General features: G+C 50.1%; 4 protein-coding genes across 5 annotated transcripts; 2 read left to right on the top strand and 2 right to left on the bottom strand.

Moving 5' to 3' along the window:
* Window positions 1–790: 790 nt before the first annotated feature.
* Window positions 791–14,410, bottom strand: LOC131206183 (CLIP-associating protein). The gene is made up of 21 exons (XM_058198624.1): window positions 14,219–14,410; window positions 9,967–11,291; window positions 9,761–9,894; window positions 9,034–9,099; window positions 7,367–7,489; window positions 7,038–7,058; window positions 6,527–6,646; window positions 6,201–6,351; window positions 5,825–6,119; window positions 5,320–5,750; window positions 5,007–5,250; window positions 4,840–4,927; window positions 4,725–4,749; window positions 4,583–4,665; window positions 4,141–4,441; window positions 3,871–4,061; window positions 3,650–3,791; window positions 3,400–3,574; window positions 3,126–3,332; window positions 2,920–3,044; window positions 791–2,858 (listed from the first exon to the last, which is right to left on the bottom strand). The coding sequence occupies exons 1-21, from the start codon at window positions 14,408–14,410 to the stop codon at window positions 2,747–2,749; spliced, it is 4,551 nt and encodes a 1,516-aa protein (XP_058054607.1). The 3' UTR covers window positions 791–2,746.
* A 4,096-nt stretch (window positions 14,411–18,506) lies between these two features.
* LOC131207754 (myosin-G heavy chain-like) lies at window positions 18,507–21,201 on the top strand. Of its 2 annotated transcripts, XM_058200391.1 has the most exons (3): window positions 18,507–18,966; window positions 19,042–19,521; window positions 19,689–21,201. In XM_058200391.1, exons 1-3 carry the CDS (start codon window positions 18,780–18,782, stop codon window positions 19,712–19,714), a joined length of 693 nt encoding a protein of 230 aa, XP_058056374.1. In that variant the 5' UTR covers window positions 18,507–18,779; the 3' UTR covers window positions 19,715–21,201. The 2 variants fall into 2 exon arrangements, with proteins under 2 accessions (XP_058056374.1, XP_058056366.1); XM_058200383.1 differs by having other exon boundaries at window positions 19,042–21,201.
* Window positions 21,163–22,096, bottom strand: LOC131207770 (protein NDUFAF4 homolog). The gene is made up of 3 exons (XM_058200401.1): window positions 21,845–22,096; window positions 21,682–21,773; window positions 21,163–21,602 (listed from the first exon to the last, which is right to left on the bottom strand). Exons 1-3 carry the CDS (start codon window positions 21,987–21,989, stop codon window positions 21,264–21,266), a joined length of 576 nt encoding a protein of 191 aa, XP_058056384.1. The 5' UTR covers window positions 21,990–22,096; the 3' UTR covers window positions 21,163–21,263.
* Window positions 22,097–22,407: 311 nt separating this feature from the next.
* LOC131216100 (superkiller complex protein 8) lies at window positions 22,408–23,869 on the top strand. Its single transcript, XM_058210511.1, has 4 exons — window positions 22,408–22,440; window positions 22,518–22,818; window positions 22,881–23,119; window positions 23,187–23,869. The coding sequence occupies exons 1-4, from the start codon at window positions 22,438–22,440 to the stop codon at window positions 23,643–23,645; spliced, it is 1,002 nt and encodes a 333-aa protein (XP_058066494.1). The 5' UTR covers window positions 22,408–22,437; the 3' UTR covers window positions 23,646–23,869.
* Window positions 23,870–24,792: the final 923 nt, after the last annotated feature.

Genomic DNA, 24,792 nt, shown 5'->3' with positions numbered 1-24,792 from the left:
CGATGTTTGCGCAGCGCGTCCTAACAAAAATATTCCTACTTTGTTTTGTCACATTACGTTACACAAATTACGATTACGTAATAAGAGAGATTAGAGCTTCAGTTTGATAATGGGTGTCCCTTGCCGCTTATGTATATCGCACCAACATGAGATCTCAGATCTTTGTCCTCTTTTTCGTACGCTCTCTCTTTCTCTCTGTTCAGGCGAAGCGAATGAAACTTTTTTTTTACTTCAAACATTATTGATTCTTCTTGACACATTTAGCGCAAAACGGAGTGTTTAGAACCGAGACGGGAAAGATTATGCTCTGCATGTTTCTGATGAGAACAAGAAGTAAGGCAACAATTCCTGCGGCTTGCCAAGGGGCGTGCGGCGAGTGCATTACCGAGTAGAACGAAATGCGAGAGCGTGACAACTGAGGGGCACAACAGGGGCACAACAAATTAACGGTAATTAACAAAGCCAAGCGTTCTCTTTCTGAACTTAGGCGAGCGCAAAAACAATTTCATTCTTAATTCAAATTCGAATGCACTACACGCTGCACATAAAACACATTTTCTTCGATGCGAAAGCGTACGCTAATCCGTGTTTTTCGTATTTAACATGAACATGAACGATGGTGGCATAATAACAGGGCCCTCAGACGCATCTTAGAAGATGTACCAGAAAGAAATGATGAATCCAAGAGAAAACTAAACATAAAAACAGAAGCACACAGAAACGATGACAAAACAAACCACAAAAGCAGCAAAAAACGATGATCACTTACCGATCAACGAGTTGGGAATTGAAGGAGCTGAAGAGAAATAATATGTATCAAATGGCAAATGTTAAAAACATTCTACGGATAAACATTGAAAAAATATGAAAGTTTTTCATAAATCCCTCTTTGGTCGATGCATTTTGCTGTACCTTTTACCAAAGGGGCTTTCTGGCAAACGAATTTACAAAATGCATCGACGTAAGCGGTGAGAAAACGAAAGAGTATAATAAAGAGCAAACACAAACATATCGCTACCCTCTCTGGGATCTTCTTTTCTATTAATTTGTCGTCTTTTTCCTGTTTTATTAGTAAGGGTTTAATAATTAATTGTTCAACTTTAATGCTTTAGTATTTGCTTGCCTTTTCCATTTCTTACTCTCTCTCTCTCTCTCTCTTTCGATCTATATATCTATTTCGTTCACTTGGTTGTTCTGGGTTCTGTGCGCGACTCACACTGACGTGCGCGCCTACTTCGATCGTGTTCCAAGCTTCGACGCACCCTTTTCTTTTTTATCTTCAAATCATTTGAATGTATTCCTTAGCGATCGTTTATCGATCGTTGCCACCTTTTTTTCAATATTAGCACATTCTACAGTTTACAATTATCGTTCTCTGTCTCTCGCTCTCTTTTTCTCCATTTCTTCAATCGTACTTTATGCCGTGATACAAGAGATGATCAAACACCCAATAATGTCCCTTCTTCCTCTTAACGTTTACGCGACTAGACATCCCGAGCAGAGGTCTTTCTCTCTCGTGCTTCTGCGTTTCTTTCTTTCTTTCTTTCTTTCTTTCTTTCTTTCTTTCTTTCTTGCTTTCTATCTCTCTCTCTACTGGAAAGTATAATGTTTTGCCAGGACATCTTTCTCTGCACTCTACGTGGTTCGGTATCCAAAAGATTCACCTCTCATTTTCGGATCCCGGGGTTAACGCCATCTCTCTTAGTTTACTCTCGAGTTTCGAGTGGTTTCCAACAAAGGTACTATAATTGTTGATGGTTCATTGCTGCTGCGTGCTAAGGTTGCGTCTTTAACACCCGCCACTCTCTCCCACGTCCAGTTCTGTCAATCGCCCTGTACGGTCGCGCGTGCACAAAGCGAGTCGCAGTTGCACGTCACACATTAATAGTTATTCTCTTGCTTACTCCTTCCACACCGCAGGGCCACCATACGGCCACAAAAAAATAACGAGAAGAAAATATAAAACGATAGTCAGCAGCAGGTATAATACTTTTGCAGCTTGCGCGTACCGGGACGATGCCGGTTGTTCCCGTTCGTGTTCCGGGGCACGCTCCTAGATATAAAACAAGTCACTAACGTTACCGAGTTTGGCCATAAGGTTCAAGATACATTATTTGGCCGTTTTGGTCGTCTTCCCCGATGCGACACACACAGAGTGCAGAGCAACGCGGACAAACCTTGTGCGAACAAGATGTTTTTGTGTTGTTGGTGTGGTTCACAAGTGTGGTAGTTACTGTTACACGTGATACCATTGCGAACGATCGACGATCAGTGTATAAAATAAAACCGCACACTAATCAAACCACCATCGGCCGGCGAAACAGCAGCGACCCAACCAACAAAAGAAAAACAAGGACCAGGGAGACCCACATGATCTGGAATATGGTCTGGGGAGCACAACCGAGTGTAAAGTTAACGATAATAGTAAAGATCAAAACACATTATCGTCACACTAGCGGTGTCTCTATACTAAGCGCTACACACGTCTTAAAACTGTGGCAAACCGGCCTTACTTATTGTATTCCAGTTGGAAGGACACATACAAAACGGGCCCAAGAGACCGAGAAGGGCGGCTGGCTAGGCGCTTATAGCTCGAACCGGAAGCCGGAAGTAGGTTGAGGTGCGCACGCCTTGGCGGTCGATAAATAACGTTTTACTCCTGAATAACGGCGATGCTTCTACGGAATTTACAGAGCAGTTTAGCGAATTTGCGTCCTTTGAATAGTAATCACTTGGCGTTTTTGGATCATGACATTGCCGTCGTGGTGGTCGCCGATGATCCTCCCGTCCGGCTGTTGCCGCCTCCGGCACTACCACCACCGCTGCCCTGGGACTTTGCAATGTACACATTCAGCAATCTGCGGGAGAGTAAAATTTAGATTGGCTGGACCGGGAGACGAATGCGCGCTGCGTTTTTACCTTATCTTACTCGCATTCAGTAAAGAGAATTTTGGTTTCACTTTGTCCTCGCCCATCACCACGTACAGCTTCACGATACAGAATACTGCCGCCTTTCGTACCATCGATTGACTATCATCAGCGAGCTAGAGGGAAGTTATAAATTGAGCAAAGCATTAAGACAGTGCTGCGCGCGCCCAAACCCGTGTCCACCGCCGAATTCTTACCCTAGCTACATTTGGCATTATACTATCTAGATGATTATCGGTCAGCCCCTTGCCCTGGTTGTGCGTCAGCTCGGTGAGGATCTTCAGGGCGCACAAGTTCGCCGGGAACTCGCCGGTCGCAATCACCGGGTTCAGAATGTTGACAGACACGTCCAGCGGCAAAACGTTCGCAATCTTCACAACAATTATGTCAATCTCGCGCGATACCTGCCGAGCGAGAAGTCGGTGATGATCGGTGCAATCGAATCGGCGCAAAGGCCACCCGAACACCTACCTCCTTGCTAATTTTGTAACAGTCTATAATCTTCAACAGAATCAACTCGAGAAACTTGCTCCAACAGGCCTTCATGTTGCCACTGCGCACGATTCGGCCCAGCGTGTGGAGTGCTGCTATCAGCACATCGTTGTTCTGCGACTCCATCAGATGTAACAACATCTTCATGATTGCTCTGGCGGAGGAAGCAGATCGATCAGCAGTGTTCAATGCCGGGGGCGGACGTGTAAAGCATGGCACAACTACTTACTTGAAGTTCTTAATCGGTAGCTCACACGTTCCGTACTTGATGCAGGTTCGTAGATTCTCTAACACCTGCTTCGTGACCTCCGGTGCCGATTCGTGTGACAGCAGGATCGCTGCCTTGATGACGTCATTTTCCTTTACACCTTCTGGTATTTAGGATCAACAACAATAGAATGAGAGGTGAAAATGTACAACCGCATCCCTCTGCCGGCTGCCGTTACTTACTGTCCAGTACCACCTCGCCGTTCTCCGCAAGGCTGTAGCGAGGCTGCTGTTGCTGTTGCTGCTGCTGCTGGGCTATCGTCTTGTGTGCCAGGTCCATGCCGTCTAACCGGACGGTGTTTTCGGGCGTGTTCGATTCCGTCGTCGTGGCGGACTGTGTTTTCGATCCATTGCAGGAATCGTCCTTTTCGAGACTGCACACCAAAGAAGGAGAAAAAAGGAACAATGCACATGAGCTTTGGCGCTCTCGCTTCGATCAAGCGGCTACTTTACCCTCCGAATCCTGCCACGATATGGCCATTGATACCGTTCGATGGCAATCCGTAAATGCCGAGCCCACCAACTCCACCACCGGTCTCGAGTACCGTCATCGACTGTAGCATCACGTTGTTGTTGTGGGGATCTCGGTCCCCGATCTGGCTGCCGATGCCGGAATCCTTGCCGTTCATGTCCAGCTTGGATTCGAAGCTGTAGTTCTGTATCTCGGCCGTCGTCTTGCGGAGGTGCTTGTACACTTCCTCCGTGTTCATCGATTCCGTCGGTACCTCCACCGATGCCTGCCGCGAGCGGGGACCTAGTGATTGGGACAAGGTTAGTAGCAACAGCAGCAGTAAATTACCCGAAATGGTGGCCGCCCTAACGCATGGCTGGACCGCTCGGTTAGATACAAAAGGATCTAGCTAGGAATCGGAGGGCCCGAAAACGATTAACTTACTAGCGATATTCTGTAAACTATAGGGCCCTTGCTGAGGGCTAAGCAATGGTTTGGGGCTTGAAGACGACAGTGGTGATGATGGGCTATCGTTGCCTACGGAAATGTGAAACGGAAAACGAGGAAAAGAGGGACTGTTAATCACGGTCGCACGCTACGGGCGTTACACGCTACACTGGGGAACTGGGGCAAAGTATGGATCTACACAAATGGCCAAGGGGACATGATTCTTCTCGTGTGTTTGAAGCGGGCTGTGGTACCTGAAGCGCTTCTTCTCATGTTATGCTGAATGTATGCCCGCGCCGTGTCCTGGTACTGTTTTGGAAGGTTCCCAAGTGTCATTGTCATCTGCAAAACGGAAAGAGGCACAACGTTAGGGACAACAACATGCACAACTCCCCGCCGCCCATATAATCCCTCCTCTCACCTGAGAAGGGTTACAATTGTAGAGCGCAATGATGCACTGGCGTGCCTGCGACTTTAGTTCGATACTTTTCTGATCAAGCGACGTCTGGATGATCTTCTGGATGGCGAGGTTCATGACCTGCTGGTTCTGCGGGTGCACCACGAACTGTGGCCCGGTGCAGTAGTTCATCACCAACTGCGTCAGGAAGCGGAGTGTGGCCTGGCGTGTCTTGACGTTCGGTGTTTGTGCATTGTCAACCAGAATTCTAGGATGGAAAAGGGAAACGCTATGAGAAGAGTGCACCAGCCGCATCCGGGGGGTGTCGATGACCTACCGAAAGACACACTGTAGCTGCAGATCGAACGGGAAGTACTCATAGATGAGCTGGAGTGTTTTCCAAATCTTCCCATTCATCGATCCCAGCAGATCGGTGCCCAGCTTGTTGAACAGACGCGTCAGCAGTATGAACAGCCAATCGTGCAGATCGATCGAGTGCGACAGAATCAGCTCGTTGACAGTGTCCAAAAACAGGGCGTATACCTTGATGTGCGGATCCATGAACATCTTGCGGAACAGATCGAGCACGCACTGGAGCTGATGCTGAGTCAGCATCTTGCCCTCGCTGAGGTACTGCGTTAGGCTGACCAGCCCGTCCTTCCGCTCGGACCAGTGCGTCGAGGCGCAAAACTGAATGATCGTTTCGATATCCTCGATCGCCGGCCGTGAGCTGTCGAGGCGCGTTCGCGAGCCATTCCACGAGAATGACTAAAAACGGAACCCCGGGAACAGAAGCAAGAATATTAGGCTTACTTTACGTGGCCCATTTTTTCCGCACTCACATCATTGCCCCGCCGGTACGAATCGTAACTCCGCTCCGAGCACACGGACGACGCTTCGCTTTCGTCCGATTCGTCGCGCGAAATCTTCCGGTGCAGCCCGAGCCGGGCAAAGTCTGCGCACGCCAGGTCTGCCTCGTCGCCCGGGGACAGGGCATCCGCCAGGGCGCTCTCTGCTTCTCGGCTCTGCTGGAGAATCTTCTGGGCCAGCACCGGGCGCCCCGGATTGAGCGGCGGTCTCCGCGGGCTGCTCGTACCGTACGCGTGGCGTCTCAGCGAACCGAACTGAGTTTGTGACCTATAATTTTTGCGGTACGGAACGGACTGGTCAATAAAATGGCCACAACGAGCTGTCCGGTGGAGCTGTTCCGAGCCTCACCTGGTGGGGCTAGTTTCCCGAGAGTTTGCCAACGATCGCGGTATGCCGGATTGGGCCTTCTTCGGCACGGTGCCCGTCTGGCGGTAGACGGAGGTGACGCCACCGTAAAGATCACGCATTTTGCTCGACGGCGACGTACTCCGTGATGTGGCTACACATGGGGAAGAGGATCGAAAGCGTTATTCGGATTATTCCACAACGTTCCCCACCAACAATCACCGGGGAAAGGGAGAGAAAGGCACACTACACTCTGCTACTCTGGGTGCGAATTGTTAGAAAACTAAGATGGTGATTGGCGGCGGACGCGCTCCTTAGATGATAATTACGCTGTGACTGTGACACTCCTGCGCGCGATCTGATCTTACGCTCCGGTGTGGGAGGTTGCTGTGGCGTAACCGTGTTGGCAGCGGATGAGGCGGATGCTGTCGGTGTCTTTTTAGCACGTGCTGATCGGAGAGGTAATCGGGTCGGACAAAAGAAAACGGCACACAAAAGTTGAAAGTAAGTGAAAGTGAGCGAGAATGTGTGTGGATTGCGGCATCATTGTACTAAATTGAATCATGTGTGTGGACGCAAATCTATATGAAGTTCGAAGAAAGCATTTGTACGTGACACACTCCAATCGCAAGCAGCTACACACGCGTATGATAGGTTAGTACCGGAAGCAATGTAAATGCCAATTGATCGAACACCATACGCACGCGGCATGCATTTTGGTTTCAAACAGTAAATAAAGAAGTTTTTTTGGTGCCAATACTGGTTTATTTTTCGTTTCCATAATGGGGTCAATTCAATATTGTTAGCGGCTTGTTGTAACACTCTCTCTCTCTCTCTTACCTTGTTGCGCGTAGTGTCCTTCTGTTTAATGGAACCATATTTCCCGTCCCATCGGTCCCCAGGAATTAGCAGATCAGGAAGCACATCCAGGAGAAGCAAACGATCAGTTGTTAGTTTCCACAACACATCGAGCGCGCGAATAGAGCATGCACAAACGGGTCGAAGGTTTAAAATCGAATAAAGTAAGGAAAAAAATAATGTTGGCGTTAGTCGAAAAGCAGATGATCGAAATGAAACGAAAAGCAGCAAAAACTAAACATGATCCAACGGTCAACCTCTTCCGGGGTAACCCACCCATCATATGTGAGGAAAGTGGAAACACAACTTACGCAGCGATGCCGTCCCGGAAGTCACCTTCATCCTGGCCAGCGTGGAGTACTGTGCTCTGGCCCGTGCCCGCTGAGCTGCGGCCGTATCGACCGCGGACACACTCCGAAAGCCACCGGCAGCAGCTCCCGCTGCGTTTGCGTAGCGCGCGTGTATTATTGCGTAGTGCGTGTAAGTTGGAGCGCGCGTGGCACAACACACAGGCAGACGCGCCCAGTGACGCATGAGTCGCAGCAATGAGGAATTAAGAATAGGAAAGAGAACAGAATGAGCATGGACACATGGAGAGATGGTACACGATCACGCCGGTAGTTAGCGGGTTAGTAGTAAAGTAAATAAAATTGGCAGCCCCACTCGAAACAGACAGTGACAGACGTTCACAGTGGGGTTGAGAACTCATACAAACATGTTAAATGATGGTTACAGTGTAAGAACATAAAAGCATGAGCCGTTTGAGCGGATGAGAGAAGCCACATGAACCATAAAAGAAACGCAAAACCAAACCAAACAGAACAGTAAAGGAAGCAACAAAAGTGTACATAAAAATATGTAAAAAGACACAACAGGCCCCAGAAAAAGGCAAAAAATATTAAAACAACAACAACACCCAGCGCCCAACGAGAAGAACCCAATTTACAACCTCTAAAAAGCGGCTGTAGTTGTTGTTGTTGCAGCTGTGGAGGCTGTGGATTCGAGTCCCGGGGAGTCGTGGCCACCGGTATGCCACTCCGGTTGCTGCGGTTGTACGTCCTCGGCAGTGAAGGAGCCCGCTGCAAACGAGAGGACGACGACGATCCGGAAACGGTTCCTGGAACTGTGGTAAGGTTTTCCGTGCTAACACTGGTAGCGTGCACCGCTACTGACCACACACACAAATTGGGGCACAAACAGAGGCAATAGCCGAGGTATAAAGGATATTATTGGTAAGGGAAATGAATGGCGTTCCCAGTGCCGATTTTTTATGTTGTTGTTAGACCCATTTAGATTTGAAGATTTCGAGAGATTCCGTGGTTTGTGAAGATGATAAGTCCGATTGCAACCAGAGTGTTGTAAAAGAAAAAGAGATAAAACAGTTAAAGAGAGACAGAGAAAGAGAGACGCACAGGCTTGATTAGTAAAACTCTTGTACAACCTAGGATAAAAACCATCATCAAAAACGTTGTTGTGCACGGCGAGCTTATCAACACAGTAGAGATTATTAGAAAAAAGCGTGAAAAGAAGTTTCTATTTGCAACAGAAACTATGAAAAACGAAATCCCTAAAAGGGTTTGAAACTCACAGAGGAAAAAGAGGAAAATGTTATTATTTACTATTAGTGGTGGTACCGGTAAAAGAGAAGGTGCATAAAAGTGTGTAAACGAAACCAGAAACAGAGAAACGAGATTGTTGTAAATTTTAAAGAAGATCTTGTTACGATCGACGATCGCGTTGCTTTACATCAATGAGTACTTGGATATAGGTGCATAACTAAGCATATTAAGGTCGGAAAGGAAAGACAGCAAGCGCAACGCAAAAGAAAGGATCACAGTAAGCAAAGATCGACGACGGGCCACCGCGCGTCAAGCAGCGGCTACTACGCCAGCTTGGGAAAGACAGAGCGTGCAGACAGAGTGTGCAGTTGTATTTACAAAGGGTGCACACAAAAAGCAAACCTTCGAGGGCGAGTTACCTGGTGGTTGTGCAGTCGCGGGACTCCGCAGCCCGGACGATTGCCTTCGTTCTTTGGGCGAGGAGCGCCATTGGGCATTGTTGAGACATGTCAGCGAATTAGTGCACCAATGTGCGGTGGCGATTTCGCGACGTTTGTGCGATGATGGGTTTGTTTTATGTTGTGGTTGAACCACAGATGCGATGCGTGAATCATTCGTACGAGACACACAGCGCAGATAGTCAGTTTGGATGAGGTTGGGGAATTGGGGTTGGTTGAGAGAATCGAGAGCGAGTGAAGGAGAATGAAACGAAAATAAAAGAACAACATTATGTGTAAACAAATGAGCCGCCATTCGCAAGGTGCACCGCCTGCTGCCCGGACAGTCCATACGCACATTGGGCAAGGGGTGGATGCAAAGGGAGGACATGGTGGGTGTGCGCGGGAAGCTAATTAATCAGCCTACGACGCTCTGCGTGTTTGGCTTTCTCTGGGGGGTTAGCTTTGATTTTGTGAAACACTTTTTGGTCGCGAGCATTGCCAACCCGGGTTTTAGAACGGGGAACACCACATGTCTGTATCCGAAATGATGTTTATGATCGCGTGTAATGGACACAGAGGAGCGAACTGGATGATCTGGGACCGGGACCGGGACTGGGACAGGGAAATAATGATGAAAACATTCAACACATACTTATCACCCCACCAGAGACAGAGTTCAAGCTACTGTTACTGCCACGCAGACTAACGCTCATGGAGTTGGTACCGTTTGTTCCGAGATTGTCCCGCTCCCGTTCGAGGGCACGCTGCGTAGAAATGTCTAGCGACCCGTACAGACTATCGGCCAGCTCGGGAAAGTGTCTTCGAAAGATCCAAAACGCACTGCAACGAGAAGCAAGCATCTCCGATTATGAACGATTCTGCGTTAGCGACCGAACGGGCTGGGCGCCTTACCATCTACTGTGTCGTCGCGCGTCGTTGTCCGCATCGCCGATGCCCTTGCGGAGTGCTTCCCGCAGCAGACTGTTGTGTTTTTCCAGCGCCTTCGTAGGCCACTCCTCGAACAGCAGGATCAGTAGCTCCGAGAGCGAGCTGCGAATGTCTTTCGATTTGGACAGCATGAGATTCTGCGTCAGGATCGGAATGATCTTCGGGGCGTGCGTGTACCGTATCACGAACTTGAGTGCGAGCGTGCCGGACGAGGAGATTACTTTGGCCGAGTTCTGGATCAGGTTGATCAACTCCTGAAGGATGTAGATCGTGAACTGGTCCAACCGGCTCTTCAGCACCTTGCTCATATATGCGAGCGTTATGCACGCCTCGCGGATAACCTGCGACCGGAGCTCCTTCAGGATGTCGAGAAACGCGATCGATAGATCCTTCAGCTGCTGCACGAAGGTGGGCGAGCCTTGGATGTTGATCATTAGCAGCGAACGGATCTTCTTCAGCGCGTCCACGCGCTTCTCCCAGTCGACGCTCTTGTCCCCGATCAGCGTGTTGATCGACTTCATGTGGTCGTCCATATCACGCTGCGAAAAGATGGTCAGCTGCGGTACGCTCTCGAACGACGCTTCGAACACATCGACCGAAACGGCACCGGCCGCGAGCATTAGATCACCCGAGCCCTGCTGTCCCGATTCGAACAATGGCTTCCGTGGGGTGGCCGCCGAAGGAGTGCGCTTCACTAGCCTCGTCGGTCGCTCGACCACGGCCGCTCGGTCTAGCTCGTCATGACCACCACCGGCCGAGGCCGGCACCGTAAGCGCCGACGGCAGCAGCAGCCCATCGTTACGTGCTTCGTCAAACTTTTGCTCCAGAATGGCCACCTTCGTCGGGGGAACTTCGCGCTTCTTCAGATCAATCCGCAGTTTATCACCGACGTGTTTGTAAATTTCGACCAACGTCTGGATGGCCGCATCCCGGACCGTGGGCGACGGATCGCCCAGCAGGCTGACGATCGGCGGGATGTACACCTTTACCGACAGCGACTGTGTGCCGTACTCGTTGAGTGTGCTGACGATCGTCTGCAGGAACTCCTCGCGCACCTTCGAATTCTTGTGCTTAAAGCAGACGTTCAGCTTGTCCAGTAGGGACTGCGGGAGCACCACCCGGCACTCCATTAGCTTGTGCAACAGAAGCTGGGCCTTCTCCCGCACCGTATCACGGCTGTCGCCGAGTCTGTCGATCACGTGCGGCAGAATGGTCGAGGTGTACGCGTTAAAATCCTGCCCTAACCGAACGATCAGCTCGGTAAACGCCTCAAGGGCGCGCTGTGCGATCTACAACGAAAGCGAAAACAGTAAAATTTATTGGCATTTATGCAAAGCATCAACAGTGATGTCGAGGTTTGTTAGTGAAAGGAGAAAACGTAATAGAAGATCACTTGGAAGCAGGCAGAGCAGTCTCTTGATGAACCACAACAACTCGGTGGCTGGGTCACAAATGTCAGGGCTACAATACGTCCATTTCCTTCAATTGAACCAATGATGATGTGCTACGAGAACTTGCGCAAAACCATCTCGCGGGCGGGCGCGCACACACGCTTCTACTAGGAGTGATAGGCCTGTGTCTTAACAGTTCCAGAGGCCGGGTGTTAAGAGTGTGTAATCGTTGGCAAGAACAGAGTGACAACAATAACCCCCGCAGACCAGTCGGACTGACGCGCTCCATTTACAAACTCTGGCGACTCCTCAACATGCAGCGAGCCGTGCGGCAAGCCACGCGCGCTAGCTGCATCTGGGGCTCTCTATGAACCACTAAAGAACGCGCGACAACGTCCTCCACAATCCTAAGCCTCCCCCCACACCACAGCAGAGAATTGAGTTGATTTGTAAATATGGCCAATCGCGGAATGGAAGACGAGCGCTAACGCAACCGCAAGGATAGAGGCCGTCTGCTGCTCCCCACTGACGAATCGATGCAAAATATCATAAAACACCAAATCATCATAAGCACACAACACGCGACGTGATGCGCGATCGATGACCCGCGACTGGGCCATGTCAAACTCTACCACCGTCGGCCAATGGGGTTGGGCCGCACTGGGTTGTGACCAACTTAAAACAGAAACGCAAGATCGATCGACAAACCTTCGCTTGTGAACCAGGCCTGCAGGGGGTTGGCTTTTGTTCCTTTGTCGAGACAATCTACACCGGAGCAGCTTCTAGGGAGCGAGAGAATGGGCTCTAACCGACGATCTTTTCTGAGACTGTGAGTCTTGCGTTCGAACTCTAAAATATTGTCGAAAGGTGAGGTTTAATTTTGGGCGAAAGAATCGAAATGTAAATAATCGCACAATCACTCTCCTTCGTAAAACGCTTCATAGTACAGTAACTAAATAATATTTCTCTTTCGATGGTTAGAACATTTAATGAAATAAGCGAAAGTCAACCGATGGCGACACCGGGCGTACGTGTCACCGGCTGCTACGATGGTATGCAGTTTGAAAGGAACCTCTCGGTATCACTGTGACTATTCGATGCGGAACGTATGTAAGATAAGTAATTGTAAAGATACGGCGCAAGTTACAGTTCTAGATAGAGTGTGGGCATGTTTCTATTATCTGCTTGCTCTTCATTACCACACAATAAACCAGAAACGAAGCAAACGGCGAAAAAAGGTATCCCCACGATTACGGAGTGTTTATAAACACATTCCGCGCCCGGTGAAACAAGGATGACTTTGATGCGGTATCATTTATGTGACAAAAACCTGGTTGACCCGTTTGAGCCGGGGAGTTTGTATTTTTCATTTGACGGAACCTTCAGGAGAGTGATTGGTTGAGCGCGACCATGTGTTGTCGTGTTTATCGAAAAAATGTCAAAGATAATGCAACGACATGGTACCGGGCGTTCCTCTGAACAGTACCATATGTAACGTACCTAAGTTGAATTACAGCAACAATTATTTACCACTGGAAAAGTTCGTACACTACTCCCCGGTGGGTTTCGCTAGTAGTTACTGTGCCGAAAGACATCACTTTATTAGTACAAAAATACCCCTTACAGGCCTACTTGTGTTCGCGGCGTGTTTACAACTGTTGTTATATGATGTAATACTTTGACGTCATAAAATGTGTTCGAAACAGTTTTCAAAAACCCTGGGGCACGGAGTGTGCTACCAGGCACTGGTACCTTTCCTACACATTTCCAACTGCGTCTGTTTTTATGAGGCTATGCTATTGATTACAATTTCGTTTCATTTTTGGAAAAAAAACTACTGAAAAGCGCCAGAATCTCTAAAGGTGCTGGAGAGGTTAATCAGCACTTGTCACCGACCGTTTCAGGGTTGTTTGGGAAGGCTGACGACCACCTTCGGCGCGCGGATGGAGCCGGGCAACACAACATACAGTTCAACAACGACGTGGCTGACCTCTAGGCCCTCGATAGTGCCACTTTCTGTGTCTAGAACTCGCAGAGCTTGAATTAGGAATGCTCGCTAGCTCGTGATCCTTCTCGCGATGGGAACGACCAGACCGACAGAGATTTAGTACAGGTGGCTGCGTGGCGAGGCTCGCACCACAAGTTCTCGCTACAGGTCGTTTCCATAAACAGTGCACAGGAGACCTCTTTGACCAACACACAGTAACACAGTCCGGCTGGGCGGAGAGTGATGCGGTGGGATGCAAAAGTTGCGAGACACGCAGCGCTAGATCACGTCACGGGCCTTGAGGTGCGAGAAAAAGACGACGACCACGACATGGCGGCCACAGCGAAGCTACTTCCTCTCAGCGGCAAGCGAAACCAAAATCCACCGGTTTGCTGCGAGGGCTGCCTTTAAAGCGGTGCTAGGCCTCTCGAGAAGTTGCCCCAACGAAGGTTGCGCCGACTGGAGGAGGGCAGAGTGTGTAGTGTTGTGTGTTGGCCGCGTCGCAATGAAAGCTCAAATCGTCATCGCGTCACCGCGCCACCCCATCGGTGGCCGCCCCGGTTTACCTCTCCGGAGAGCCAGTAACCACAACCTTTTTTTGGCGACACTGGTGGCCATAATAGTCCGTGGTCGCGTCGCGTAGATCGCCTTCCTCCTTACCCCCATTCGATCGCGGAGTCGTCAGTCCCACCATGTGGTTCATTAAAATGTTTCGCATTTTTCTTTACAGTCGTCGTCGTCGTTGGTGGGGGATCGGGCCCATTTTGGGAAGTTGGGTCATAAATTCTTTACACGAAAGAGAGGAAGTGGGAAAAGGAAAAGAACATGCAATGCTTACCTTATGGTGACTTCCGGTCATCCACGGAATGAGCCCATCAATGAGCAGCCCGAGATCGGTGCATTCGATCGAGTTTTCCGAATCGCTCAAGTACAGCACCAGATCCTCGGCCAGCTGCGCCTTCACGCGCATGTCCGCCTTGGCCATCTGGGTGACGTATCCGTCGATATCGGCCGGCTTTTGGTACGCCATCGTGGTGCCTCTTCTCCCCGGAAGGAGCGCACAGATAACCCCTGCGCGCTCAGGCAGAGTCTACGGGGATTCGAATTACGAGGACCGCGATCGGTTTTCTTTTCGATGAGTGCGCGCGTGTGATGGTCCGTGAAGCTCACAAAACTACATAAAATTCTTCGACATCCGGGAACGGGCCGGACCGATGCCAGTGCGCACACTATCGAAATACTCTGCCAAACACTGTTGGAGACTTAAAATGGCGGCCACGGGAGAAAATGCACACATGCTCCTCGCTGGTGTCCTACTTGCTCCGGTTTCTTCTAAATGCTTTTGTCGGCTGGTCACTACTGTGCTACTGCCACCGTGCGCAGATATTGCTTATGGTAATCAGGGTGATGGCTTGCCGCGTTTTAAATTAATAATTCACTTTTCACAACATCGCCCATTGTTTCATCGTGTGCTTGGGGCTTCGCGAGGGTGCACTGGGTTGACGAATTTTCTCCTTCTCTCGATCACTGCCGGGCCGGGCATGCGTCACCCGCCTAGTTGCACTTTCACCGTAATTTACAGGGGCACCACAAATCGAGAAACTTACAACAACAAAAATCGCTCACTTTATCCGTGTAGAGATAGGAAAGGCTGTGTATTAAAAAGCAAAATAATGGATTACAGTAAAACAGAAACTAATGCGAACAGGAAGTGATCAAAACTTGTATCGGAGTTTCTAATCACTTCCTAGCAGTGGAGCAAGAGAGGAGCACACTATTTACAACTTTCACTGGGCGGTCATGTGTGGTTGTCCAAACAGCACACACGATCTAGTAACCTTCGGAAGGAATAATTTGCACCAAATTAGGTTTGGAATAATCTGTACCGAAGAACGTAGGAACTTATTGGTAAAACTAAGCGATCCCTTTTTTTCTTACTATCTAATGAAATTTTCCAACATTTTGTTCGCCTATTTCATCGCAGCGTAGCAGTACGAGGCATCGCGAGCGGAAGTCAAGCCAAATCGCTAATGGAAATTGCATCACCAATTAAACAATAATCAAGCGAAAAGGCAAAAAATGGTCATGAAAAAACATTGGTGCTCATGTGCAGCCCGCACTCGCCCATTAGCACCGTCGTACAGGCTGTAAACGCCGTTATAGAAAACCAAAACAAACTCATCATCTTCATCCTAACTACTAGTGGGGCGTTATGAAGGCCGGTCACTCTGTTACGAAACCCTTTCTTGCAGCCGCAGCAGTAGCCTTCAGGTGGGACATCCACACACTCTCCATTCGCCGTTTATCCTTTTAAAAAAGCCTGGGTTCGTTTCAGGCGCGACGAAAAGTAGTGTGCTCATTTGACAATCTTCACGCGAATGATCTAATCGTTCGAAATAAATATTTACATTTCGATTACGCATCGCGCGCACAGTAGAACTCGGCGGGTGGGAGCAGGGCACACGGACGCGGCGGAGGACCTTGCCAAACCGGTGCGGAGTTTATGCTGGCGCGTGTCTGTATTTGAAGCCACATCGTTTTTGACGCACTCTTGCGGTCACAGCCTACTACGCGACGACTCCTACCACTGCGCGGGGAGAAAATATTGCATTGGAGCGCAGGATTTGTTTGCTATTTTTACAATGTGTGTACGCGAGGGAGCAAGGAAGTGGTGTGCGAATCACCCATGCTATCAATGACCTTCCCTCGCGGACGGCAAGGCTCTCCATGCCGAGCAGTTCCAGCAGCAGGAACGTCGCATTTGACGGGATGACGTATTCTTGCCGTCACCTTACGGCCAGCGCAAGCATTTAGCACCTTGCTCTCAACATAACACCGCACCATCTGTGCCCGCGTTTTCGGAGGGGGCAGGCAGTGGCCCCGCTGCCTGCCTTTCGCACCAACTTTGTGCACTTGTGCTCTTTTATGACCCTCCGAGCTGCGTGCATGTGTGAGTGTCCGTCGCTCCGTGCACCTCGTGTTCGCACACGCAGCAAAGGGCGTACTTGATGAGAGGCAATTTGCACACAATGTTTTACTTTTGCACAGCAGTAGGCGCCCGCATTTCACGATACCGCTGAAATCTCGCCCCCGTGCGAGAACACATTCATGGCCCACTCGGGTCGATGTCGAACGCTCAGCCTTTGCACCCTCCAGCACCCGAGGAACGCAGCGGACATCATTTGGAGACGGGAAATTCCGGCACCACCAAACGCCGGAGAGATTCGGGTTGCGTGGAAAATGGGCCTCGGGCGCACTCCGTGAGGCATCCATCTTGATTGGAGGTCCAAACCCCCCCCAAAATCGCACCACATGCTTTCTCCTTCTCTCCTGCTCCGGTGCCGGTCCAGACCAAAGAACATGGCTCCATCGTGGTCGTCCCGCGCGACACAAAAACACACCCTCCTCCTGCTCCTCCTCCCGGAAAGCGCGGAAAACAGAAAGAAAACGTCGTGAAAAAAGGCATATTGTTGCTTCCCGCGAACGTCGACGGGCAGCGCTTTTTGGTTAGTTGCGTGTTCCTTCGATTCGCGACACTCCGCCGAATCGGAAAAATAAAAACAACAACATTAGGCGAGCGGGTTGTGGTGCGGGAGGAGTGCACACTTTTTCACTTTGTCCGGAGCGCGATGTGCTTCATTTCTCCCGAAATCGGTATCGCCAAAGGGCGAGCGAGAGAGAGAGAGAGAGAGAGAGGTGGCGCGTGGGAAAGAGAGCGCCCGTTTGAGCGGTGCCAGCGCATCACAGCAAGCACAGCTCTTCACGACGTAATGGATCCGCCACCATCATCCTGGAGCAGCAGTTGATGGGAAGAAATTAACTTTGGCAGGGAATTGAATCAACCGATCCGCGGCCCGATGCACGTTACGTCGTTACACAGGGCACACCAACGACACACACATACACAGGCACGGATTGGAAAAATCACGCAACAAATCCACTCACACATACACGCAGAGCCGCAGAAGGTAAGCAGCAACACATCCGAGAATCGCAATGGGAGGCTCCCTTTTGCACCTTAGGTGGCCAATTTTTCGGGTTGAAATATTTGTTTTTCTTCAGTACACGACTCAGGATCCGTCACGCACGGAACCGCACCAGCTATTGAGGGTTGCCGAACGAAGTAACACCCAGCCGGACGGTGTGGCCGTGTTGCGTCCGAGGAGAGGAAACAAACTCGTTACAGCTGCACTGCGAGGCTGGCTTTCGCGGAACGGGCGTGTGACAGGCCGGCCCCACGAACGATTCACATTTGGCCACAAAAAGTGGCTGTGGAAAAGGCACACCGTCCCGGAGTGGCAAATGAGATAGCTTTACGTGCTGGCGTTGGCCGTCATCGTCGGCGCCGAGTAGGGAGTCGGGAGCACCACCACCACACTGGCTGCGGCGTACGACGGACACTTACGTTCTTTTCACTCGTGATTTTCGGCCATTCCGCTCTCGATTGACAACATTTTGCCAACAGTCCTTTCAGCGTTGCCCGCAAAGAAAACACCCAACGCCGTGGACTGGGAAAAGGTGGAAAGAAAACTGAAACTGAACCGCATTCGCGGTGTGCCCGTACGACACGGCCAAATATCGAACTGACGAGGGCGAACCGAGCGAAACCGTGAAAAAGATGACCGTCCGCGCGACGCACTGGTGTGCGTGCACGGTGCGGATCGGTGGCTTCACTTCTTGTCCAGTCGTGTTCCGGTTGCCCGTGCTAAGCCGATCCCAACCTGCAGTATCTGCATTTTCCAACGTTCCCGCACTGTTACAGACAACGGTAAACTTTAGCTTTACTGCTCGTGATTAACGTGACAAACAGGAAGATTCAGAATAAGCAAATGTCCGACGACGAGCGACAATTCAAGCACCGCAAGCACCGAAAATAACATAGAACATCGCCGGGACGAAACGACGCTCGCACCTGAGTGAGCATCCCTAGCGTGGAAACGTCAACGGCGGAAAGAAAAAAATGCAGATGCTCCCTATCTCTGTCCGTCCGCTTTTTTCGCTCGCGCTCTCCTGCTCGATCCCGCACGCTTCGGTCTGTTCCTTTATGAACGCAATCCCGAAGCAAGCGCGGTGTTAGCGGCGGCGGCAGACACGGGTCCTAACGGAGAGAGTGGTCCATTCTTTTTCGTTCACCCCCCCCGCCACACGATAACGATAACGCGAATTCCTGTGGCAACTAGCTAGCAGCAGCCACGGCGTAATCCGCGTGTGACGCGGAGTGTGGAAATTGCGATCCTACTTTTGCGAACCAGTAAAGTGGCCCACCAGCACGGTGGTGGTCTGTGGCCACTTTTCGGGTGCAAAATAAACAAACCGTAGTTCCTGTCGGTGGCAGCAGCGGATCTGCGAGTAGCGGAAGAGGCGCGCAGCAGTAGTGCGTGCCAACAAAGGACGAGGCCATGGCTGCCAACCGACGACGGTTGGCGTTGTTAGGGCTGTGCATTTTTGCCCTGCACATCCTCGAGACGCAGGGCGGCAATCCTACAGACAGTGCCAGTGTGAGCGCGCGGAACGCCAACAACAACAGCAGCAACAACAACACCAGTAATATGAACAGCAGCGGAGCCAGTGGCGGCAACGCTAATAGTAGGTCAACAATCCGCCGGGAGTCCTGTCAACCCGTCTGGAACTAATGTCTGTTGTCTTTCGTTCCTTCCTCAGCAATAGCCTGTCAAGAGGACGAACTTCTCCAGTGTCCACTGAACGCGTCTTGCGATAAGGGACGGTGCGTTTGCATGTTCCGGTACAGGCTAAATCCGGCCCACCACGGGAAGAATGCGACGCTCGGTGGTTCCTCCACAGCCACAGCCACCAGCGGTGCCTCTACGTCGTCGTCCTCGTCGTCGGTGCCCTACTGTTTACCTGACGAAAGCAACACCACGGGAGGAGACAATGCTGCGAACCCTCAGAAGGAACCCGCTTCCCCTCAGGGTGGCCACGCGGGACAGCTACCGTTGCGGGAGCCGCCCGGCGCCCACCACATCCTGGGCGGCGTACTGATCCCGCTGGCGTTCGTGGTGATAATGATTGGCAGCGCCCTGCTGGCCAAGCGCGCCCAGCTGTGGTCGCGGCTACGGCAACGGTTCCAGCTGCACCGCAACCGCCACCGTCGCCGGCCAGCTTACGAAGACGTGGTGTTAGGTAATGATTCTGATGATCCGCCATTGATCTAGAGCCACCACAATCCAACCAATCCAACTCCGTTTTTCTTTCTCTTCCTCTCTATCTCTCTCTGTTGTTGCATCTGTGTTCTTCGACACCTGTCTGGCCCCATCTCTGAAATCTTGCTGGCCCACCCTAACGCTTAGTTTCTCCGCCGGTAGGGCATCATTAGCCAGCACTCTTTTCATTTCGATTTTGGTTCACAGTTCACCCGCGTAACGATATTTTGGTTTTTCATCCTCCACTAGCGTAGTAGAACCTGTTGAATTCCCCAATCTTCGAGCGACCCCAATCTCCAAACGGAACCCCCTTTAGGCCCTCTCATTTCACTGTTATCATGCGTAACGAAACTCTCTCTCTCTCTTTCTTTCTCTTCCTTCTCTCTCTTTCTGTTTTCAATCGTTTACTTTGTTTTCTGCCAAACTAACACACCATCCTAACTATCTTCAAACAACGAACCATTATGCAGTAGGCTTTGAGCCGCAGACGGGCCGACTTTGAGAAAGCCAAAGAGAGAGATAAGCTTAGCAGCGCGCGTGGCCATTGTAGAAGAATCGCGATGGTGGTATCGGCGAAAAAGAGGTTGCTGTGTAAATCACTATAAATGTTTATGGAAATGGGAAAGGAAAACAGAAAAAAATGAAAAGTTCATCTTACTTTAACCCTGTTCTACCGATAGTTTTAGTTCCCCGTGGCGCGATCTCAGTGGCGAAGTGAAGGAAAAAAGGGCGAGAAACAAGAGATTGTAGTTTTACTACAGCGCTGGCCAGCATCAATCCTTGCAGAAAGCATCATCCAGCCAAGATCAAACAGCAATACCTAGGGGCTACCAGGGGTGTGTAGCGCAACTGATCAAAAACTTACGATATTCACCTTTTAGGGCATTTGCAAGGTAACTACCGAAGGCAAGGCAAAGGACGTGTGTTGAACGCACTCCGCTCACGAACCAGCCAGTGAGTTGCTATCGGAACAGAACATCCCAAGTAGGCTGATCGGTCGGTGTTTCAAGATCGCGCCCGGCGCGCTTCTCGTCGTCGTCGAGACACGAGAAATAATACAATAATTTTGAAGATATACGAAATTGCAGCTGAAGGATTTAGAGCAAAAGGCTGCTCGTACTACAGGTTCCTTTATACGATACGCGCACGCACACCCATACAGAGGAGATACAGGAGCGTAGTAGGTCGAACCAAGTGCGACCGTACGACAGAGCCGCGAATATATCACACAGTACGTAAAAACTAGCAAGAGGGAGACATTTAGAAGCGCGCATATCATCACGATAGGAGGAGAAAGGAGTCGGCACGCATTGCGTGTATGTGTAAAAAAGTCATCGAATCATCAATACGATTAACTAAATGGTCACAGGCAGCATTTCGCAGCAGGCTGAGGCATTTTCACTTTACGTCAAAGTCGCGAAGGCACCCCCACAAGGAGCCCAGCTTTGCGTAGCGTCTTTTCCATTTTCCCCGTGCCGTTTGATGGTACTACGTTCTGCTTCATTTTTTTCTACATGTTCTTTTTCCCAGTTTTCTTCCGAATTCTAAGACTACGTTCAGTGTATGTGTGTGTAGAATGCGCCATAATTTTCGTCATACCAAAAATATGTATTCTGTGATAAATTTCAATAAATGTCTATATTTTTAAGAAGGTACCAAATCGTAAGACGACCGATGCTTAGCATTTGCTGTGCTTCCGGAAGAGCAGAAGCGGCGGAAACTCTACTCCTTGATTTGCTTCGCAGCCTCTGCTGCCCGCGTGAGCACCCGTTGTCGTTCGAGATTTTTGTTCGGTAAATGCACCTCGAACGACTTGAAGTGCGTGAGTATGTTCGTCACGAGTGGCTCCTTCATTTTGTAATACTCGGCAATCTTGGCCACCGTCCACTGCTGTGGATCCATTTGGTGGTTCGCTATAAATTGCACCGCTTGCCGTAACGTGCACCGACCTCTTGTTACCGCCCTCGGTTCGAGGTGTCCGAATTCGTACTCCTCGACGGTGGTTCGATTGATCGGAAGCGGCTTTTCTGGATCCTGTGGCTGGTTTGCCACTGTGTCAGGCTGCAAGTACACATGTTATAGTGGGTTAAAAAGTGTTAGGAACCAATTTTCCAACCCCCGATAAGATGCAACTCCGTACCATTGTGTCTTTCGAGGTCACGTACACATGGCGTAAGTTTTCGTCCAGCGTTTTATCTTTGCGACTTTGTTCCTGTACGATTTCGGGATGATCTTCAAAGGGGACGGAAGAAGTAATGATTATTACGTACGGACACTCAAAGAAAAAAACTCTCCACCCTTACCCTTAAGGACTCGCTCGAGATCACGGAGGTTTGACTCAAACTTTGGCGCCGGTTTGGGTTTGGCTTGCGATATCACTTTCTGCGCCCGGTTTTCGACATTGAACCGTTGCGTTTGACGTCCAACTATGGACATTACTTTTCCCATGGTGCCGTCTTCGATTTAAAACGTGCTTTTGAAAGGATGCATTTGAAAATTACCGATCGATTGGCCGATATCGGAGCACCGCGGCGAAGTTGTGCAATCGATGTAAATTCGGGCCCGTTCTCTCGCGCCGCAACTGTCATCTCACTGTCAAAACAATCTCTTTTGTCAACAACAATCCCTCTAACGATTCTTGAATAATTTTCAGAAAAGTTATTCCGTTTCTAAGAAAAAAAAAGTGACTTAGAACGTAAAGTATTCTTCACCTTGGTTACAGAATTAAAATCGCAGATTTGACGACATTTTAGCTGTATTTGTTCGTCTGGAAATGAAATTCCCTTTTCGTATTCCCCTAAAAGCTAGTGCTGCTAATTTTCACCAGGCGGAGATGGCTGTCAAACGATCATAATAAACGTGTACACAAACATCAACCGGCTAACAAACAAACATAATGGTTCGTAAACTCGGTGCGCTTTTTTCGCTTGTTTCACATGAAAAGTTCAATACTGATTGATTCTCGCTTCGCTTCAGTACTCGCTGCTGCACAAAGAAGAGGCCGCTCACGAGGAGAGCATTTGGTCGTGTGCCTGGGGTCGTCTGAAGGTGTCGTCCAAAGAGAACGCCGATGACGACAACGAGGATAATTCGCGCGACTCATCAGCCAGCAAAAAGTCGCCGGCCGACTACAGAGACTTTATCGTCACTGGTGGGGTGGACGATGCGGTAAAGATTTGGGACGTGGTACCGGATCGCACCAAGCTGAAGCTACGGAACACCTTCACCGGCCACTCACTGGGCGTCGTTTCCGTGGACGTTAGCACCAGCGGAGAAGGTGGCTACTACCGCCCGTGGAAGTAGCGACACGATGGTCTCAAATGATTCGTTTTATTTTAGTCATCGCTAGCAGCTCGCTGGACTCCAGTCTGTGCATATGGAAGGCCGAAACGGGACAACTGATGAACCAAATTTCGCTCGGACCGGTCGATTTGTGGACAGTGGCGTTTTCACCGTGCGACAAGTACATCATTTCCGGTTCGCACGAAGGTAAAATTTCACTTTACAGCGTCGAAACGGGCAAACCGGAACAGGTGCTCGATCCGCAGAATGGCAAGTTCACGCTCAGTATCGCCTACGTACGTATTTGGTAGTGGCCTATTCCGTGGAGCTGCTGGATTATCAATCCTGCGCTCGTGTTTTCAGAGTCCCGATGGAAAGTACATCGCCAGCGGTGCCATCGACGGTATTATCAACATTTTCGATGTGGCCGCCGGCAAGGTAGCGCAAACGCTCGAGGGACACGCCATGTCCGTCCGGAGTCTGTGCTTCTCGCCCGACTCGCAGATGCTGCTAACGGCGTCCGACGATGGGCACATGAAGCTGTACGATGTGGCGCACTCCGACGTGGTCGGCACACTCTCCGGGCACGCGTCCTGGGTGCTGTCGGTGTCATTCTCGGGCGATGGGAAAAACTTTGCCTCCTCTTCGAGCGACAAAACAGTCAAAATCTGGAACGTCGCCGAACGCCAGTGCCTGCACACGTTCAGCGAACACGCGGATCAGGTGTGGGGCGTTCGCTACAGTCCGGACAGTGCCAACGTGATTTCCGTGTCCGAAGACAAGTGCATCAATCTGTACGACTGTCCTCCGAATGTGGTTTAGAGGGACAACACCAGCCAGGGCATTATCTACTAGCTACTATTGTACGTATTCCGGAGAGACTATACCTCAAATCGGAGAATTAAACGACCATCCGCTCGTTTCTTTTCTTTTCTCGATCGGAATTTTAATATTGATAGCATTTGATAAGGGTGAGACCGTGATGGATATTGAGTTTCTTGTGTCCCACAGTCCGTTAGATATTAGAACCAATAAATCAAATCTACTCGTCCGTAATAAAGGACTCGCTAGAAGAAAATAAAACATCCGAACCCTAGAGGCGACAAAGGTTAGACGAAAAGTTGCCCGCCACGCTTTTGCCGTGCCTTTTGCATATTTTATCCACTTCAAAGTAATTCATTTCACAACGGGTGGGACGATTCGGTTCCAGTCGCCCGCTCCGTGTGCCGGAAACATTCCTGAAAGAACTTTGAAAGAATGTTGCCTCTTAGAGCTCACAGTTTGCGGGAGCTTTTGATCAAGAGCGAGAGCGAGAGAGATAATTTTCTGCCAGCCCTTTCCGAACACTTAATGCCCTTGAGAAGTAGGGTTCCATTTGTTGCGAACATATTAAATGCTGCATTAGGCCCACCTCGCCCCTTGTGTGGTGCTCACACATAAATCAATCCCTCTGTTCGCACTTCATCAATGCCGCAGGCAATTACGGTCCGGCACTGGAGCAGAAGAAGAAAAGCGATCTCTTCGGTCTCGCCCTCCACCCTCCCCCGGGCCCAAAAAGGCGTCCGCCGGGAGACCTTTTTGCTACTGGACCGTCTCCGTTTCCGGATGTCCGGTCCGTGCACACAAACACAGCCACACAAACCCTTTGCCAAACGCAACCTGGGAGTGTTGGCAGGATTTTCCCATATTGGGCCGACCGATTACTTGACCGGTGACCACCCGGTGCGCGCCCGAGGGGAAATTTAGGGTGGTTGAAAAATATTTGACAACGACCTTTTCTCTCCGTATATGGCCATGTTTGTCGCCACAATGGAATAACAGTGCCAGGGGCCAATGATTTTCCGGATACCACACACGCCACTACCGGACTCGCTCGGTGCATTTTTATCCGAGAATTCGGGATTCGGGAGAATGGGCGAGGGATGAAAAATGAGTAGAAAAGAACGCAGGAAAGGTCGCCCGGTAGAGT

Source organism: Anopheles bellator, chromosome 1 (assembly GCF_943735745.2).
Source record: "Anopheles bellator chromosome 1, idAnoBellAS_SP24_06.2, whole genome shotgun sequence".
Taxonomy (NCBI): domain Eukaryota; kingdom Metazoa; phylum Arthropoda; class Insecta; order Diptera; family Culicidae; genus Anopheles; species Anopheles bellator.
This window is presented reverse-complemented; position numbering and strand designations above follow the sequence as displayed.